The sequence below is a fragment of the Myotis brandtii genome, unplaced genomic scaffold (genome assembly GCF_000412655.1).
Source record: "Myotis brandtii unplaced genomic scaffold, ASM41265v1 scaffold51, whole genome shotgun sequence".
Classification (NCBI taxonomy): Eukaryota; Metazoa; Chordata; class Mammalia; order Chiroptera; family Vespertilionidae; genus Myotis; species Myotis brandtii.
The window spans coordinates 2111604-2131442 of NW_005369442.1; the positions used below are offsets into that span (position 1 = coordinate 2111604).

General features: G+C 35.1%; 1 protein-coding gene across 5 annotated transcripts in view; it reads right to left on the reverse strand.

Moving 5' to 3' along the window:
• The window catches only part of CLOCK (clock circadian regulator), a 115735-nt gene that overhangs the window by 58174 nt on the left and 37722 nt on the right, over nucleotides 1–19839 (reverse strand). For 4 of the 5 annotated variants that reach the window (XM_005877164.2, XM_014548482.1, XM_014548479.1 and 1 more), the window contains 5 exons: nucleotides 18082–18171; nucleotides 16034–16093; nucleotides 11768–11916; nucleotides 8591–8682; nucleotides 914–1003 (listed from right to left, as the gene is read on the reverse strand). In XM_005877164.2, the coding sequence (XP_005877226.1) occupies nucleotides 914–1003; nucleotides 8591–8682; nucleotides 11768–11916; nucleotides 16034–16093; nucleotides 18082–18128 (438 nt within the window). In that variant the 5' untranslated portion in view covers nucleotides 18129–18171. Of the gene's footprint in view, nucleotides 1–913; nucleotides 1004–8590; nucleotides 8683–11767; nucleotides 11917–16033; nucleotides 16094–18081; nucleotides 18172–19839 lie in introns of those variants that run through there. The other variant, XM_014548483.1, reaches the window with a different exon arrangement.

The following is a 19839-nucleotide window of genomic DNA, read 5'->3' on the forward strand; positions in this document are numbered from 1 at the left end:
GACAGCCATCCTGTGGCGGCCATCTTGTGTGTTGGAGTGATGGTCAATTTGCATATTACTCTTTTATTAGATAGGATGAGGTGGCAGAGTAATCAGAGGGAGGAAGATACTGCTTATCAGTATCTCTTAAAAGAGACCTTTATAAAACAGGTACTTTGTATTTATAATAAATTAAGAGTAATTTATAAGTAACTTCAGAATATTTATACCACAAGCCCTATCTTAGATAAGAACATTACATATTAAATAAAAATTTCAAATTCATTAAAACTGTCAGCTGCAGCAGAGCATCTAACATCATGTCTGGTAGAGAGTTGATATTCAATAATTATACTTGGAATAAAACAACAAACACATTAATTTTGGTGTTCACCATCTTTATCAAAATCATACAATGTAATTATTTTCTAATTCTGTACCCTTAAGATCATATTGATAACACATTGAACATGGCCACTTGGGCATTATCAAGCCAAGCCATAGAGCACAAAAGTCCTATATCTATTATTTTTAGTGTGTACTTTTAAGTGATTCTTTTGAGAAAATTATTTGTGTTCCTCTAGCTGTAACAGGAATATCTCAGTAGAAATTTAATTATTCCCAAGATATTCTCAGTGATTCAGCAACGTCTTCACCAGGCTGAATAAAAAGGAAACACTGAAAACTTAGCATTAGAAAAAATAGGACAGCAAGAACAGAGATTGGATAAAGTGGTCACTGAATAGTTACTACAGATTACAGAGGCATGACTGAACTAAGAAAAAACAGCCATGTTAAAACAAAGATGTATTTTGAGTTCTCCTCCACACTCTACTTATTGCTTAACATTGCTCTGGAGGTACATTTTCAAGTATTTTAGAATGTTTAAAATAGGCATTAAATAAGAAAGAGATCACAGGATTTTTATACTTACTGGTAAATGTTCAAGTAATGAAGTTACACTCTCAGACACATATATTATGCTTCCATCTGTCATGATTGCTAAAAAAAAACCATCAAGAGCCTGAAATTAAACATAATAGTCAGTTAAATGAAAAGAAAAAAGCGTTTTCTAGCACAAAAATAAAAGTCTAACTTACTAAATGACAAAAGACATAAGGTGGAAATTTCCAGAGCATTATCAAAATGCTAGCTTTCCCCCTTCACAATACTGCAGTATAGTATATATCTTTGTGCATTTTTTAAATGCTTTTGGAGAAAAAAAATCACTCTTTGGCTATTGGACAGTTGGTTTCTAAACTATAGATTTAATGTTCTACCTTATCATTCATATATTATGTACAGATGGCCTTATTTGAAGATGCTAATATCTCTGAAGTACACACACCATTAATAATGTCTTTGGCACACAAAGGAATACATTATCACCTTTTGTATATATCAACCGAGAGGTGTATGAACTGTAGGGAGATACATGAGGAATTGAGTGAAAGGGAAATAAATCTGAAAAGGTAGGCTAAGGATAGATCATGAAAGGCCATGAAATGCCAGTTTAAGACATAAGGACTTATATCTTATGTTCAAGAGTAGTCTGGAAGCGGTGTGTAAATAGATTTAGAGGGGGGAAAAATTAAGATAGGAAAATCTCAATGACTTTAGAATAGACAGTGAAGTTAATGAGAATCTGAATGAAATTAAGTGCAGTAAGAATAGAGAAGAAAGAACTTAGACATCGAGAAATGTGAAGTTAGAGTTCAGGAGAGAAGCCATGCAGAGATACAATACCTATTAATAAAGCGATCCTGTATTTTACATTTGATAAAGTATTTTCATTTGAGAATCTTAGGTACAGAAGTAACCGCTAAAGATATGAGATCTGCAGATCTGCATTCCAGACAAATCCTTGGGGAATTATCTACATGTGGGGATGCGAACGACAAGTACCAGAGAAAATGAAAGACAGAATACAACTGTTGATGAGGAAATCAATAGAAGAGAATGTGACAAGGTGAGAAGGAAGATGGATGGTTCAGTGTAAAATAAGATCAAACAGGATACAAAATGAGAAATAAATTTGGTGACTTTCAGAACAGATGCCAATAGGAAGATCGGTCAGACTAATGAATTTAGAGACGAGTGGATGATCAGAGGCACTTATAAACCACTCTACCAAGAACTTTAGAATGGAAGAAAAGAGAGATGAAAGTTTAAAGAGAAGCAAGTATCAAGGGAAGGCAATTTTAAAAAAAGTTACAAGTGTATTTGCAGGCTGAGGGAAAGGAAAATCCAGTGTAAAAGATATTGAAGATATATAGCAGAAAAGATACGAAGAGGAGTTCCTCTTCTATCAAAAGAGTTATCACACTCAATTTGGATTTCTTATTTAATTATAGGATCTCTCAAAGGATAGCAATCTCTGTTAAGAGCCATACATATCTTCTACAGCACTGTATCTGAAGGACCTAGCATATGTGTAGCACACAGCAGACAAAAAATACTTGTATTTAATTTCCGAGCGTGGAGTTAGAGTAACCTCCCTCTATTTCTAAGTAACTATTGAAGTATACATTGAATGCATGAAAAAAGGCATCCCACCATCACTTCTATTGGGGGAGAGATTTGGATATTAAAAAGAACTTATTTTGAGTAGATGACTACCTTCTAAAATGGCTAAAAGAAACCCATTCTCAGCTAATATTGAAGGGATAAAAACCTTATAATTTATGCAAATTCATGAAATTATTTTTACAAAAATTCCTTAGTATAATGCCAGTATTATTATTTCATAAGGAAAAGGTCAAAATGATGTTATTAAGAACTAGCTTTTCTCATATGAAGCTAGATTATATCATCTTTGAAAGCAAATTAATATTTACTATGATGATCTGTATTTGCTATTAGGATATTTGTTACGAATTGGGGTGCAATTCTATTGTGTTAAGGGAAATGAACTGAAATCAGAACTCTTCATGACATTATCCCACTCCTAGGACCATAGGCTGTCCCTTCATTTTTCAAAGCAGGCAAAGGTTAAGCAGAGAAAAGCCTCCACTAGCATCTTGCCAAATTCTTAATACAAGACCAAGGCCCAGTCTTCTTTTGAGTGATGGATGTAATTTCCCAAGCAGGTAGCTGGGTACACCAAAAGCTAAAGGGGCCCTGAAGATGAAAATCAGAGAGATATGGACATCCCCCTCCCAAAAGTGAAGACTGTGAAACTTATCCCTCTTCCACACTGTATGATATAAGGGGAAGGCTCATTAGTTAAAACTCCTTGTCTTCCTATTTGATACCTAATTGAGCCACAATAAAAGGACTATGTAAACCTTCTTTGTTAGTGAGTGTTTAATCAGGGGAAGACTGGAATGGAAGTTCTAGGGGAGGGGATAGAACTTCCTTGCGGATTTGTATCTAAAGTGAAGTTGACAGGGCACTCACTAGCCCTTGCCTTGTAGACTACCAGAGAGAGCTGTCAGCTTCCAAGGGAAAGAACAACACACTAAGAGATAACTTCACCTAAAGATGACTTTGCATAGAGGTCAGACTAAATTGCCCTGATTTCCTTGACTACTCTCTACCTCAAGGTTGCAAGGAATATTCCACAACAGAGTAAAGAGACGAATGGCAATGGAGGAATGGAGAGAGAAACAGCCAACACATAGGTTATAAGTGAATTTTAATATCTCAGTCCTAGTTCTTCCATTAATTAGCTATCTGACCTTGGACAAGCTGCAACTTCTCTGGATCTCATCCACAAAATGAAGAAGTTGAGGTGAATGATCGAATCTCTTCCACTAGCAGCTCTAACATTCCCAGATATAACCTACATCTGAAATTCTGCAGAAAATGGTATCTGGACTGCCTACCTGTAATCTGATCAAAGTGACTAGGCAGTAGGAACACATCTAGGTTAGTTAGACCCAGGTTGCAATACACACACATATTTATAGTATATTAATGTTAGAATACATATTTACTTGACAGTTGTAAATACTCACTAAAATAAAAAATATGTTTGACATATTAAAAATAAGTAAATATAACATTTTTCAGGAATGTAATCCTAAAAGCTGTGAGGATCATCATGAGTCAACTAATTTATATATGATTAAGTTTTCTGTTGTATATAATTTTATAATCTCTGAAATCTTTGATTTTTTTTAATACTACTGTGTCCTGACATTAATAAAGATCTATCCATTGTGAAGAAAAATCTGAAGACAAAGCTTTTGTGTTTAGCTTATTAGTGAACAGATAGTTTATCTTCATTAAGATTATTGATACATGAATGCAGATATTACACAACTTTTTTGGTGGTGTTGTTAAGTCTCACCCGAGGACATTTTTCCATTGATTTTTTTAGGAAAAGTGGAAGAGAGAGGGAAAATCTGAGAGAAACATCAACGTGAAACACATCGATTGGTTGCCTCCTGTAAGTGACCTGACCAGGGCACGGACCAGGTGAGGAACCTGCAACTAAGGTATGTGCCCTTGACTAGAATTGAACCCAGGACCCCTTGGTCCACAGGTTAGATGCTCTATTTGACTGAGCCAAATAGGCTAGGGCTTAAAATTAACTTTATTAATTTTAAGAAATTTTTCATACCAATGAAGCAAGGAAAATAGTTAATGATTACCAAATTTTATTAAAAACTAGAGGCCCGGTGCACAGATTCGTGCACTAGTGGGGGGGCATGGCCTGTGGGGATTGGCCCGCTGTGGGAGTGCCGCTAATCCTGGTCAGCAGAGCAGCGCTCCCACTGTGGGAGCGCACCTACCTCCAGGGGGCAGCTCCTGCGTTAAGCTTCTGCCCCCTGGTGGTCAGTGCACGTCATAGCGACTGGTCTACTGGTTGTTCTGGTCGTTCCACCTTTTGGTCACTGGGCTTTTATTATATTGGATTGCACAGAGAATATAATCATAAAATTAAAATTAGATTTTGCTGCCTGTGGATTCCTCTTAAGATCTTATGATAAGTTCCTAGGGCAATGGAAACTAAAGAGAAAATAAACAAATGGGACTACATCAAAATAAAAAGGCAATAGGGGGATAAGGACACATATGTAATACCTTAATCAATAAAGAAAATTAAAAAAAAAATTTTAAATTAAAATTAGTGTAATTAAATGAGTTATTTATTTCCTTTCTATGTTGTAGATGTTAGCTGTGTGCACCCTTTCATAAAAATAATATTTATTACCTAAAGAGATAATCTTGGACAATGTCTAACTACTTTTTAGAAAAAATATTTAACAAAATCAGAAAATATTTTCTGGTTTATAACTCAAGTGTCCACTAATTTAAAGAGCTAGCTGTTGGTTACTAAGCTGCAAGTTCGGCGCCATGGTTAGCTTCCACTGAAATTAGTTTCACAGGGGCTGAGGCCATGGGAGCAGAGGCCAGTCTACTTGCAAAAAATCCCAGCTGAGCTACTTACTTTTGGGCAAGTTTCATAATCTCTTTGTTCCTCGACTGCCTCATATGGCAGTATGAAAGGGATACTAATAGTGTCTACATCATAAGAGTATTGTGAGGATTCACTGAGTTAATATGTGAAAAGTGATCAGTTTTATTTCAGGTTTTTAAGTACAGGTTTAAATATATACAATATATTTATATTCCAACAAATTTCCATGTTAACATTTCTCTTGAATATACAAAGACTTAATCTAGCAATTAACTGTTCCTCATTAACTTGCAAATACTTTATGTTGCTTAGATTTTAGTCACTATACAAAGACACAATACATAGCCATTACATAAACAGGGTGGGGCAAAAGTAGGTTTACAGTTATTCATATAAAAAATACAATAATTAATAATAAATGACAATTCAAGAATAAATTATGTTTCCCATACTCACAACTGTAAACCTACCTTTGCCCCACCCAGTACATACCCAACACAGATAAACACTTAAAGTGTAAAAGAATAAATCCAAACCAGCAGGATAAGAGATGTAATTATTTAACAATGCCTACGTCTCCATCTCAATCACTTTCCTCTAATCTTTCTAGGTTACTTTCTGTTATGTATCTACTTTTCTTGTCCTTAATGTACTGCCAACCTATACTGCCTCTGTTTCCTATTTATGGTAAGTTTTCATGGAAATTTGATACTGAATTCTGTGTACTTTGTGTCCATAGATGATACCTACGTTATTCTACACACATAAAAAAGTTTCTACTTGAATTAAGAAGTACATTTCATTTGTTTTACATTTTCAAAATACTCATTTATTATAATTTTATGTTATTTTGGGGTAGATTTTAATTTGTTAAAAAAAACTACTGTCAAGTAGGATACATTTCATTATATTTAATATATGATGAATAAAATATATTATTCTTCATTTGAATGTTGCTAGTGTCATCTCAGGTAGAGAATTTGGTAGCTATAGTTTTCTGACTTTTATTAATCCACTCAAAAATTCATTTAATGGAGAGACCAAGATGGCGGCATAGGTAAACACCGGAGACTGCTGCCGCAAACAACCCCTTCAAAAATACAACTAAAAGACGGAACGGACATCACCCAGAACCACAGGAAGGCTGGCTGAGGAGAGACTCTTCAACTAGAAGGAAAAATAACAGCACACCGAGGCTCAGAGGAGGCGCAGTGTGGAAAAAACTCAGGTGCGGAGGTGCGCGCGCAAAGCGGGCTGGTGGCTGAGAGCGCGGTTGTCGTTTTCGGTCAGGGGGGAGTCTCAGACTCTGAGCTCCAGATACGGGCGAATCGCTGGGGACTCGGACCCAAACGGGAGAAGCGGGAGTGTCTGGCATCAGTTGGAAGGCAGCTTTCCCTCCGAGGTTTGCAGCGGTTCCGGGGGTTCTGAGAAGCAGAGCCTCTGGGAACAGGACTGAGGGCACCATAACGGCTCCCTCCGCCCGCCCTGTTGAGCCCGCCCCGCCCAAGCCCTGCGCAGAGCCATTTGCCGGATCGCCTCAGGCAAAGGCTAGATTAGCACCTCCCCAGAGGACAGAAGTTTTCCGCGGCAGACACAGCTGATTCACACAGCCAGTCGGCCTGGTGGTCAAATCCCTCTAGTATTAACTACAACAATCAAGGCTCAACTAGAACAAGACTGCGCACAAAGACCACTAGGGGGTGCACCAAGAAAGCATAAAAAATGCGGAGACAAAAAAACATGACAGAAATGGAGGATATAGAGCTAAAAATCGCAATTTTGAGGGCTTGCAAAAATGTGCTAGAAGCTGTCAATAAACTTGAGGAGAGAGTCACGAAAACTAATGAGACCCTCGATGCTATGATAAAGAACCAACTAGAAATTAAGCATACACGGACTGAAATAAAGAATATTATACAGACACCCAATAGCAGACCAGAGGAGCGCAAGAATCAAGCCAAAGATTTGAAATGCGAAGAAGCAAAAAACACCCAACCGGAAAAGCAAAATGAAAAAAGAATCCGAAAATACGAAGATAGTGTAAGGAGCCTCTGGGACAGCTTCAAGCGTACAAACATCAGAATAATTGGGGTGCCAGAAGATGAGAGACAGCAAGATATTGAAAACCTATTTGAAGAAATAATGGCAGAAAACTTCCCCCACCTGGTGAAAGAAATGGACTTACAGGTCCAAGAAGCGCAGAGAACCCCAAACAAAAGGAATCCAAAGAGGACCACACCAAGACACATCATAATTAAAATGCCAAGAGCAAAAGACAAAGAGAGAATCTTAAAAGCAGCAAGAGAAAGAGACTCAATTACCTACAAGGGAATACCCATACGACTGTCAGCTGATTTCTCAACAGAAACTTGGCAGGCCAGAAGGGAATGGCAAGAAATATTCAAAGTGATGAATACCAAGAACCTACAACCAAGAATACTTTATCCAGCAAAGCTATCATTCAGAATTGAAGGTCAGATAAAGAGCTTCACAGATAAGGAAAAGCTAAAGGAGTTCATCACCACTAAACCAGTATTATACGAAATGCTGAAAGGTATCCTTTAAGAAGAGGAAGAAGAAAAAGGTAAAGATACAAATTGTGAACAACAAACATGCATCTATCAACAAGTGAATCTAAGAACCAAGTGAATAAATAATCTGATGTACAGAATGAACTGGTGATTATAATGAATCAGGGACATAGAAAGGGAATGGACTGACTATTCTTGGGGGGGAAAGGGAAATGGGAGATGCAGGAAGAGACTGGACAAAAATCGTGCACCTATGGATGAGGACAGAGGGTGGGGTGGGAACTGGGAGGAGGGGAGTTATGAGGGGGAAAAAAAGAGGAACAAATGTAACCTGAACAAAAAAGATTTAATTAAAAAAAAAAAAAAAAACTGTGGTACATCTACACAATGGAATACTACACTGCAGTAAAAAAAAAGAAGGAATTCTTACCATTTACAACAGCATGGATGGAACTCAAAAAAAAAAATTCATTTAATACTGAAAATATGAAAATTTTGTCATTCCTTTACCAGAGAATACTATTTGCTTACAATACTTGCACTGATTAATTTTAATTGAAGATAACAGTTTATTGATTTACACAGAATTAAGTATTTTCAACATTAAATTAATATTGTTAAAATTATACTAAAATTAGTCACCCCTATGATTTATGTTGTGTGTTTTTTTTTGAGGAAAATAAAACTTTTCAAAAATTAAATCTGGACATACCTCTAACATTAATTGTGTAAACTCTTCATTACTAAGGAATGTAGGTTTCCAGTCCTGTCGAATTTCACTAGCATCTGACTGTGCAGTGATTTCTGTAAACAGATTATTTGACACATTAGTGGCATACTCTTACTACAGGGTGGGCGACTGGGGCAGTACAAAAGTCCTACGACTGCCTTCTCTTTCCCCACTCTAATTAAAGATGAGAACCATAGACTATAACATTGGTCTAGATAGGTATCAGGAGGTCAAAGTTTTGGTATGATGAAATATTTGAGCAACTATGGCAAATTATTTCCTTAGGATTTGGTCTTTGGTCTCTTGGAAATACCAGTTTCTTTAGATTTTCTCTGGGGAGCTGTGATAGCCTGTGTTGCTTCCTGCTTGACACAATGACCGAACAAAATTCAGAATAAGAAGATAGATCAACCATTAGGAAGATATTCTTTTTCCTCTTCCTTTCCTTGCCATTCAAGTGGTAGAACCTAGAGCAGATATACGGACATGAGCCTGTAGGAAAACAGCCCAGGAGGTCAGTAAGCCTGCTTTTAACAAAGAGGACTTTCAGCCTTTCTACTGCCACGTAGAAAGATTGCTCCCAATCTGAGGTGCTCTGTTCTTAATTAATCAATGAGACTAAATTAAGATTTGGGGCAAAAATTTTATAGTAATAACCCCACAGTGATTTTGCTTAGTGTCCCCTTGCATTTTTCTTAGAGGTAGGGAGCTGGTCAAAAAATTTTGAGGTCCTTGGATTGTGACAATATTTTAACAAAATTATTAGTTTATTTTGCAATATACTACTTGCTAATGGATTTAGTTATGAGAAAGCTATTCATAAATGATGAAACATGAACTATTTAGCTAACAAATGTTTTTCCATCTTTAAATGCAGACATAGTTTTAAAAATCAGGCAAAATAAAAATCTATGTCACAAATTTTACTCTTCAAAATATATTCTACTTTGAATTGAAAAGTATGGACTAAGTTGTTTAGATTTTTCTGTGACCAGATATATAGGCTGTTCCAAAAAATGTATACATACAGTTTGAATAATTACAAAGGCAGTGCTTATTAAAATACATTTCGTTTTCAAAATAGAGCTATCAGCTGTTACAAGTGTGTATACATTTTTTTGGGACACCTTGTGTAAATATATTAAATTGTCACCAAAAATCTGCTATATTAAAAATGCCTGCACTAGAATATGAAGAGTAACTAAAAAGTCTAGCTACTAATCTATGGAATATAGTCATACTTTTTCAAATTCACATCAATTATAAACATTCCGAAAAAAAGAGTTAAATGCATAAGCAAATCCCTTAGGTTTAGTTAAGCACAACTTTAGACTAATAATTAAATGAGAACTCTCTTCCAATTTCAGGTAAATTTTATTTTTGTGAGAATCTTATACCCAATTTTGAAAAAACAAAACAAAACCTGATCTACTTAATGCCAAAATTAATCCTCTACTATCAGAGGGAAATGTGTGCATGCGTATTATTTCATTTCATTCAACAATCATTTATTGAACTACAATGCCTGAGGGGCTCAGTGTGCTATTTAATAAGAGACACTACACTGAGGTAGCAAGAATACTATTTGTAAAGGAAAAATGTAATGACAAAAGTGGTAATAAGAATGAAGACAATTTTGACACATTTGCAGAAGAATCAAGAGAATTTGGCAACTGTAATACAGTACTATGAAAGCTGAAAAAATGAAAGTCTTTTCAGGTTTGAGTCCTGGGGGAGTGAAAGGATGGTGGTGTAAAAATAGAAAAAGAAAAGTTGAGAGAAAGAGATGATTGGACAAAATGAAAATGAATTGTTTTATTTTTTTAATTAATTAATTTATTTATTTTTTATGAATTGTTTTAGATGTGCTGAGTTTGACAACATGCAAAAGAAAGATCCAGAAGTTATCTGGAAATAAAAGACTGAAAAGTTAGCATCTAAAATACAGACTTAGTAGTTTAATAGAGAAACAACAGTTGAAGCTATGGAATGAGATAACCAAGGGAAAGAGTGTAGAGAAAACAACAGCAACACAAAAAATAAGACCCTCAGAAATGTCACATTTAAAGAGCAGAAAAAGAAAGAGAACGAAGAAGTTAGGGTTAGTCAGGAAGAGGGAGGTGAATGAAGAGGTACAGTATAACACAGGCCAAGGGAAAAGCCAGTGGAGGATGGATTAAAATTTCCAGTGCTTCAGACGTGCAGAAGAGAATGAGATTTAAGAAAAAGCTATTGCTTTATTGGTGGCAGAGGAGGGGTTAATGGCATTAGTGAAATTAACAAAAATGATTTCAGAGCGGTGGAGCATGAAGCAGGTTACTAATGCATTACTGAGTGAGCTAGGGAGAAGTAAAAAGAGGCACTAATTACAAATTCTCCTTCTGAGTTTTGCAGTTTAATTTACATCTGAAAAAGGAAATGTCCTTTTACAACTTTTTCACGTATTATCTCTGCTACTAAAATAGTTAATATTCTTTAAATTTTCTTTTCATGATTTATGTAGTCAAAATGATTTTCTTTAAGAAATAATAACTTTAATTTAAACATAATGTTTTTTCCTAGATATACACTGAAACAATCTTTTAAAATGATATAAAAGGCCCTTACAATCTGGCTCTTGCCTTTCTTTCAAATATGCCCATAATTTTCAAACTCAAACTATGCTCCAGTTACACTGAACTCGCCCTGCTTCTCTGCTTTTGCACATGTTATTTCCTCTCTGTGAAAAGATGTTTTCCTTACTTAATCTAAAAGGAAGACTCAGTTGAAAAGATCAACTATTTTTAAGCCTTCCCTGACACATTCTTGCCTGTGTTTTGCTAACAAGTTTAAGTTTACAAGCACTCAACCTGTTATAATTATATGCACTGAAATTAGCTGTTTAGATGTTTGCCTCTCTTGGCTTGAGTTACTTGAGGGTCAGGACTGTTACCCTGCACTATAAAAATGTAGGATATACTGGGCACTAAATAAATGTTTGTTGAATGAAAGAAAAAACATACCAGGAAATCTTTTAAAAAGGATTTGATTTCTTTCTCTTAAAAAAGGTTAGGAAGCATCCACTCTTAAGCATCACTGCCAAGATTCTATCACATTATGCTTTACGAGAGAGTCTGTTATTAAAAATACCACACCTATTTTACAAAGTTAAAAATTTACCTTTATGTTTTCTTAAAAAATCAATGCTCTTCTGCAGAACAGTAGATTTGTCCATCTTTCTAGCATTACCAGGAAGCATGGATCCCAATTCTTTAATGAGAACATTAAATTGATCTCTACGTTTCTTTTCAGATTTGTTTCTAGATACTCTGGTGAAACAAAAAAAAATAAAGAAATAGTTTTCAAACAGTCCATTTAATTACACAAATAGTTTAATATAATGCTCAATTTGGACACAACCACACCCATGTTCTTCTGTTAATCTAGATGGTAATAAATATTTATCTCCTAATTTACCAACAATATACAGTTAATATGAGCAATAATTTTTCTTCCCTCTTTATCAATAAAGAAACTTTTACACCCGGCTGGCGTGGCTCAGTGGTTGAGCATCCACCTATGAACCGGGAGGTCCCGGGTTCGATTTCTGGTTAGGGCACATGCTTGGGTTGTGGACTCGATCCCCAGTAGGGGGTGTGCAGGAGGCAGCCAATCAATGATTCTCTCTCATCATTGATGTTTCCATCTCTCTTTCCCTCTCCCTTCCTCTCTGAAATCAATAAAGATATATTTTAAAAAAGAAAGAAAGAAACTTATACATATTAAGCTTTTGGCATACATGTTTTTATGAAATGCCAATAAGACCAACAGCATTCAAATCTCAGGTTTTATTTACTCTAATATGTACCAAGAATCTATAGTTTCCTTATAACATTATTATGAAAGTACATATAATGTATAAATACAAATTATTAAAAATTATTTTTTAAATTTATTAAATAATTTACTGGGGTGACATTGGTTAATAGGGTCATATAGGTTTCAAGTGTACAGTTCTATGATACAAGATCTGTATATTGCTCTCTGTGCCCACCACCCAAACCATCTCCCGTCTTATCCATCACCTGTAAGTTTTAAATTACAAGCAAATCTAAAAATGAAATCTCCCTACCCTGAGGCTTACCCACACACACATTCTTCTTCTTTATTCCTATATCCCAGCTTCCAACACAGAGCTGTAATCATTTGTTTGCATATCTGTCTCTCCGTTAGGCTGTGGCTCCTTGATAAGACAGCCCAAATTTTTCCATCTAAGCACTTAAGAATAACACCTAACAAACAGAAAGCACTCAAAATATATGTGCTAAACAAACGAATAATTACTACTATTCTCTGTAAAGCAGTAACCAGTAAACAAATACTTAGTTGCACAGAGACCTCTTGAGACAAGTAAATACAGTACAATTATTTGTAGAGCAATTAACCATTCTACAATACCTCTAATTATCTGCTTTGTGAAGTCACAATTTAGAATTCAGTTTTTGTTTAAGTATACTACTTTCCCAAAATGTCAGAGGATACTTTATTTTATTTTTTCCCATAAAGAACAAGCATTTTTTCTATATTAGTACTGGGGGAAAATTCAATTGTTCAAATCTCTTATGAAACATAATAGATATTACCTGACAATGAATGTTGCTAAAATGACAGAGACTGTGCTAATAAGGGCTAGGTATACTGGGGAAAGATATCCCTTCCCAGAAATACACCTAATTCCTTTGGAAACTATGTATTATAGGATTGTACACTTGAAACCTATATAATTTTATTAACCAATGTCACCCCAATAAATTTAATAACATTTTAAAAATTCGCCTAATTCCTATGGAAACTCAGAGGAACCAAGGATGGCACCCAACTGTGCTGAATTGAGTCCTGAAGACTATGTGAAAAAGAGATGGTAGCGGGGTATGTGCAGAACATTCCAGGCATAGGAAACTTGTAAAGAGATGAAAACCTATCATAACTAGTTCAGTGTGGCTAATGTGACCAGTGTATAGGTCCAAGTATGCTAGAGTTAGGGGGTAAGGTAGGAGTATTAAGTACTGAAAAAAAAATCATGACGTTTTATGCTACTTAAATCATTTAAGTTTTATTAAAAGATTTTCATTTAATCCTGAAAGCCATGGGAAGGCATTGAAAGATTTTAAGCAAATAAATGGCACGAATGAAATTGCTTAATAAGACTATTCTGGCATCAGACTGATGAAAGGATCAATGCTTGGTGAAACAAATTCACTAAGCAAATACAACTGAAAACTTACCATACACCAAACAAGACTGAAAGCCAGATTACCATTTAGGAGGCAACTGCAATATCCTAACCTATGAACCATAACAGGGGCACTGTTAACAAAGCAGTATAGCTTTGAGGGTCAAGAGGCAGAACTACCAATTCTTGGTAAATCAGATTCGGTTTGTAGTGGAGAAGCAAAAAGGGAAATCTAAGAGGATTCTCAACTTAACTGATAATGCTGTTTATCAATGTGAAATAAAACATGTGATACTGATTTTGGTGAACAGATGGCTTTGGGAGAATTTAGATATGGTGAAATGGCCTATTTGACATTTTAAAAGAAATAGACAAGAGGTAGTTGGATATATGAATCTAGTTATATTTCTCTAGAAAGGAGTAAGAAATAAGCATCTGAGAATTAGTATATATGAAATATCTAAACACATGGGTAGGGGGTAAAAATAGCAGCCAATATTTGTTATATACTTATGTGCCAGGTGCTAGTAAACATCTATGAAATCTCATTTAATTCCTACGAGGTAGATTATTATTTTCTATTTTACAGATGTGACAACTCAGGTACATAGAAAAACATAACCAGGATCATATAGTTACCATGAAGTACAAATTCGAATCAGGCATTTTGACTCCAGGGAAAGAAAATATAGAGAAAGCAAATATTCTTGCCAACTCTACCACTGGATCACACCCATTAAAGCAAACTTTACTTCCATATTACATTCAAGTTGGAAATAATTAGTTCTTGAAACGACCTCACTGATAACAGGATAACTGATAACTGGTGTTCCATTTGGGGAGTAAGTATAAAGCTCCCTTTGTTCTTTAACTCATCATTGTTTTCACTTAAGAGTTCAATGTGGTCCTATTTAATTCTGACAGCATCATTACAAGATTCCTTCTGTTTCTCTAAGGTTTCCATAGCAATAATATTTTTGGTTTACAAAAAAAAAAAACATGATTAAATCTTCAGAGTCTTTGCAAATAGAATACCCTTAGCTCACCTTATCCATCTATAAACTTGGCCCTTAGTCCAGGTCAATTCCTTAAAGTTCTGCCTCTTCATTCAGGTAAGACTGATTATTCCCATCTTAGAGAGTTTATCTCTATCCTGATGAGTCTATAAGAACTTTTCTCCACTAGTTTGAGGTTAAGGGGTAGGGACTGTCCTAGATTCTTTCAGCTTCAAATACAGGTCTTTTTATTTCCTTGAATAAAGTTACAGCTTTCCTTAAAATTTTCTTGTAGATATATTTTAATCATTCATTAAAGTATTTAACAATTTATGTGGTTATTATGAATATTTTTCTCATCCCAGTACCTTTTATTTTGCTAAATAAAGACATTTGGGGAACTATTACATGTTTATATTTTGTATCTGTGTATAATGCTACAACACCTCTACTCTTGTCTACGCACTCACTGCTCACCCCCAATAACTACCAACTTGGCTGTACTGCTACCTGGACTCTCCCTTCTAATACTATAATTAACTGACAAGACCCCTATTTAAGGTCAAAGCCCTGACTGTAACCACCATGGCTTTAGATCCCATTCCCTCACTACTTGATGATATTTCTCCAACAATTCTTCCTTCCCTCTCTCTATCATCTACTTTCCCTTCTACTACAGACTGGAGGCATGTCAAAGGACACCTTCCAATGGCTGAAGCTGGAATAATTTGAGTAACAAAAGAAAATAGCACTGAAGTAGAACCTAAAGTATAAAATAAATATGAGTCCATACAGATATACATAAATGGAAAGAAAAAGATTTTACAGAAGAATTCCAAGTATGTGTGGTGGTGGAACTTAATTTCCCCAATCCCTACTCTGAAGGTGGGCTATACTTGCTTCCTAGAATAACGTAGGTTAAGAGAAAAATAGTAACTACAATGGTGAATCCAGGCAAACCCTATTTTAGCCAAGTGATGAAAGTTGACATCCCCAGTGATGATGTAGAGATACTATCCACCCGTAATATGAATTGATGAGAAGAGCACATTTTGAAGATAAATTTATTTAACTTATAAACTGGATTCTGATATTCTAAGCTCTTCCACCTAATTGAATACTAAATTCTTAAGGCAGATAGGTTTTGAAAATCACTGATTTACTATTTTTACTATTAGTATTTATTTATTTACTATTTTACATCTTAAGTTGAACTACCTTTTTGCTTTGTCCTTGTCATCTTCTTCCACCAACCCATCAAAAATACTACCATCATCTCTAAAAGAAAAAAAAAAAGTGGATAGAAAAAATAAGAGCACAATCCTTAAGCAACAGCAACACTAAAATGAATGTGAATCGAATCAGTTATAAGTTAAAGGACTGCACAAATTTAAACTCCATAACTACTAACAAGTTTTCTAATAAATATCAGTAAATTAAAATATAGGCATTTTTATTACATTTTTAAAACTTTATTACAAATGTGAATTTTAAAACTACACACTTAGCTATACTGCACTCAACATACACCAGAATTTAATTTAACCAGAAGTAAAATATCTTGTAACCAGTGCAAACCTACAGAAAGTCAATTTATTTGCCATTATAAAAAAGGGTTCACTTGAAACTATTTTTAATTTAATAGCATAGTTACAAAACATATTTTCTGAGATATTCACTTTATAAAATCATAAATAACTCATAAACATCACAATATTTAGATAATAACTTAAACCACTGCTTTAAGATATCTAGCACAATATCCAGCATCATAGCACAGTATCTAGCATAAATTTTCACTTATTACTGATTCATTTGACAAATATTTATTAACATTCATAAGCCAGGCTCTCTTCTGAATGTGGTTACAGAGCAGTTAACCAGATGTATAGGTCACTGCTCTCTTACCGCCTATTTTCTAGCAGAAAGAAAAAACTCAACACAAAAAATATATGACAAGTTTGTTTGTTTTTAAACGGATAATGTTTTAGTAACTTGATGACACACAGATGTCATCCCTAGATATGATATTGTCTAGAACGGAAATTGGCAATCATTCAGAAGTATAATGCCCAAATCATATTTTATCTCTCACAAGCAGTGAAGAAACATCCTTTCTGGGGAGACAACAAACCGATCCCACCTGAAAGTACTGCATAGCCCAAATCTATGGCAGTGGTGTAAGCAGCCCTCTCTAAGGAAACTCCTTGCCTCTTTGGTCTTAAGTTCTGGGAGAGTATACATCTTCCCAGAACTTAAGAGCTACACTTCCCAGAGCTACACTTAATACTCAGTATGTATTTTAGACTAGTTACTACAAATAGGCTGTAATAACACCATCTAATCAGCAATGAACATAAAAAAGGGAAGGGAAAAGGGCTGTCCCAGATGTCAAAAGTCACATATGAAGAATCACACAGTACAGTATAATAAAAGCACAGGAACTTTAGTGTCAGACAGACCAACACAGGTCATAATTCCTGCTCATCACTTACTATGTGACTTTAAAAACATTATTTAATCTCTCTAACCTATAGTTTCCTCACCTGAAAAATCTCACAAAATAATTGTTAATTTAAATAATATATAAAAAGTATTCTGCACATTAGCTAGCTGTCAAAGAGAAATTGCTTTAAAAATGTTAATGTACTTCATCTAATTTAAGCACCATTCACTATTTATCAATATTTTATGTGCCACTAAGAAAAAAAATGCTACCAATTAAACTATGATAAGCCAATTGTAAGATGAATTCCAATATCAAAAAGATGTTAAAATGTTAAAAATATAATATTAAAATCAAAGAAACAAGGAAGTTTATCCTTTTCCCAAGAGTAAGATATAAAGATTATAATTTCAACTAATGAAATCCTAATTATAGTTACCTTTTATCAGTCACAAATGCTAAAATGCTTAATGGAATGGAGTTAGCACCAATTAATAAGGTGAAAAAGAACAAGAGATAAAGAAATAGATGATTCCAGAAGATACCAAGGAAACATTTGCAACTGTCACAATTTCTTTCAGAGCAGCTAAACAAAATACTCAAATACTCAAAATTATAGCTCAAAGACACAGCCATAAACACCTGACTTTGGCTCTTACTTACTATTACACTATGCTGCCTAAATACAGAAATTAAATGTAACAGTAATTATATTTAAGCAAAAAAACTCCTTTTATCAGGTTTGATACAGACCATTACTCTAATACTGAGTCTTAAAATGGCTTTATATAATTCAAAATAAAAGTTTCTAACAACATACCTGTCAATAATCGAGCTCATTTTACTACAGCTTACGGTAAACAACATAACATATTACGTTTTCGTCTTGTGGTAGACATTTGTACTTCTCCTTGGGAGGGAAAAAAAAACAAAAACAATCAGTTTTCTAAAAATCTTATTCTACAAACATAGTAATATTGAGAAACACTATATGTTATTATAGAAACTTCAAAATATTTTTGTTTGTACTAAAGGCAAGAACATTTTAAAGCAAATAGCTTTAGCTGGGGCACATTTCAGGCTTTTTTTCCTTCAAAAAAAGGTCTACAGGAAAAAAAAATGAGGTTCACAATTCATTTTCTCTATACTATAAAATAATCAAAATTTAAGAGCTACACTTAATACTCAGTATGTATTTTAGACTAGTTACTACAAATAGGCTGTAATAACACCATCTAATCAGCAATAAACATTTGTTGCAAGCTTATTTTTGGTTACACATTATGGTAAGCTTTGGGAATACAAAGATGAAAGACAGAGTCCCTTTAGGCAAAAATTTGGAATTGAATAGAGAGTTATGTACCTAAATAATAAAAGGAATAATGATGGTAGGAAGGAGTGAGAGGAAATACTCTTGAAGACAATACGTTTGCCAAGTAGTCTACATTGTTGTTACCAAAAATATGGTCCAGAGACCATCAGCATCAGCCACACCTGTGAGCTTATTACAAGAGAAAATCTTGGGCCCACCCGAGTTCTTCTGAATCAGAATGATATTTTAACAAAGTCCCCATGGGATTTCTATCACCATTTAAGTTTGAGAAATAACAGACTAGAGGACAGTAAGAGGTAATAGCTGAAATGACTTAAAGCCACAGGAATAGCAATTTGCAAAGGGATAGGCCTTTGTGTGATGAGGTAGCATCATATTTGAGACACTTAAGAGGGTTAGCATTTTATTTAGAGAAAAAGCTAGCCTTGTTACAACTTACAGTTTTAATCATTACAGAATAAAGGGAGAATAGGACTGGTAGTGGCGAGAGCAAGTAGAGAACAGCCTTATTATAAAGTCTTACACCCACATTGAAGAAATTAAAATTCACTGCTTTAAAACAGAATCACAAGACTAAAATTGGTCTCTCTACATTCTGTACAGTTTTCCTAAAGTGTAAGGAAGGCTTAATCCATACAAGATACTTTGTCCTATAGTCATGAGTTAAAGAGAAAACACCACCTTAATTCTAATAAATATCCTAACAGTTTTGAGGCATAAAAAAAATTCTACTTTAACTATATTTTTATTTAAAATTTAGAAAATAGGAAAATACCGGGGAGAGGAAGATGGCGACCGGCAGGAAGGTAGGGAGGGAGTGTGAGAGAGCGAGGGAGCAATAAAGTGTGTGGACGTGTGTGGTGTGTGTGTGTATGAGCTAGGGACAGTTAGATTCTGCAGGTCTTCCAAGGGGCTGCCAAACCGGGCAGTCTTAGATGGCGGAGCCCCACTCCCAGAGCGAACACTCCTGGGCAGCCAGCGTGGGCACAGAGACCACACCATCTTGAGAAACAGAGCTGCTTGAGACTAGGATCCTGGCCTCAGCACTACCTGCCAGAAGCCGGTCCATCCTTGTTGCTTGACACAGTTGCTGCAAGGAAGAAACATCTGCACAGCATATGTTTCAAGGGACCTGGCATACTGTACTTAATATGTTTGCTCCCCTTCTTAGCGCTATGTGTTCTAACCAGGGCCACCTCCCTGAGAAAGGTTGTTTCCCCAGGTGGGGATATTTCCCTGGAGTTG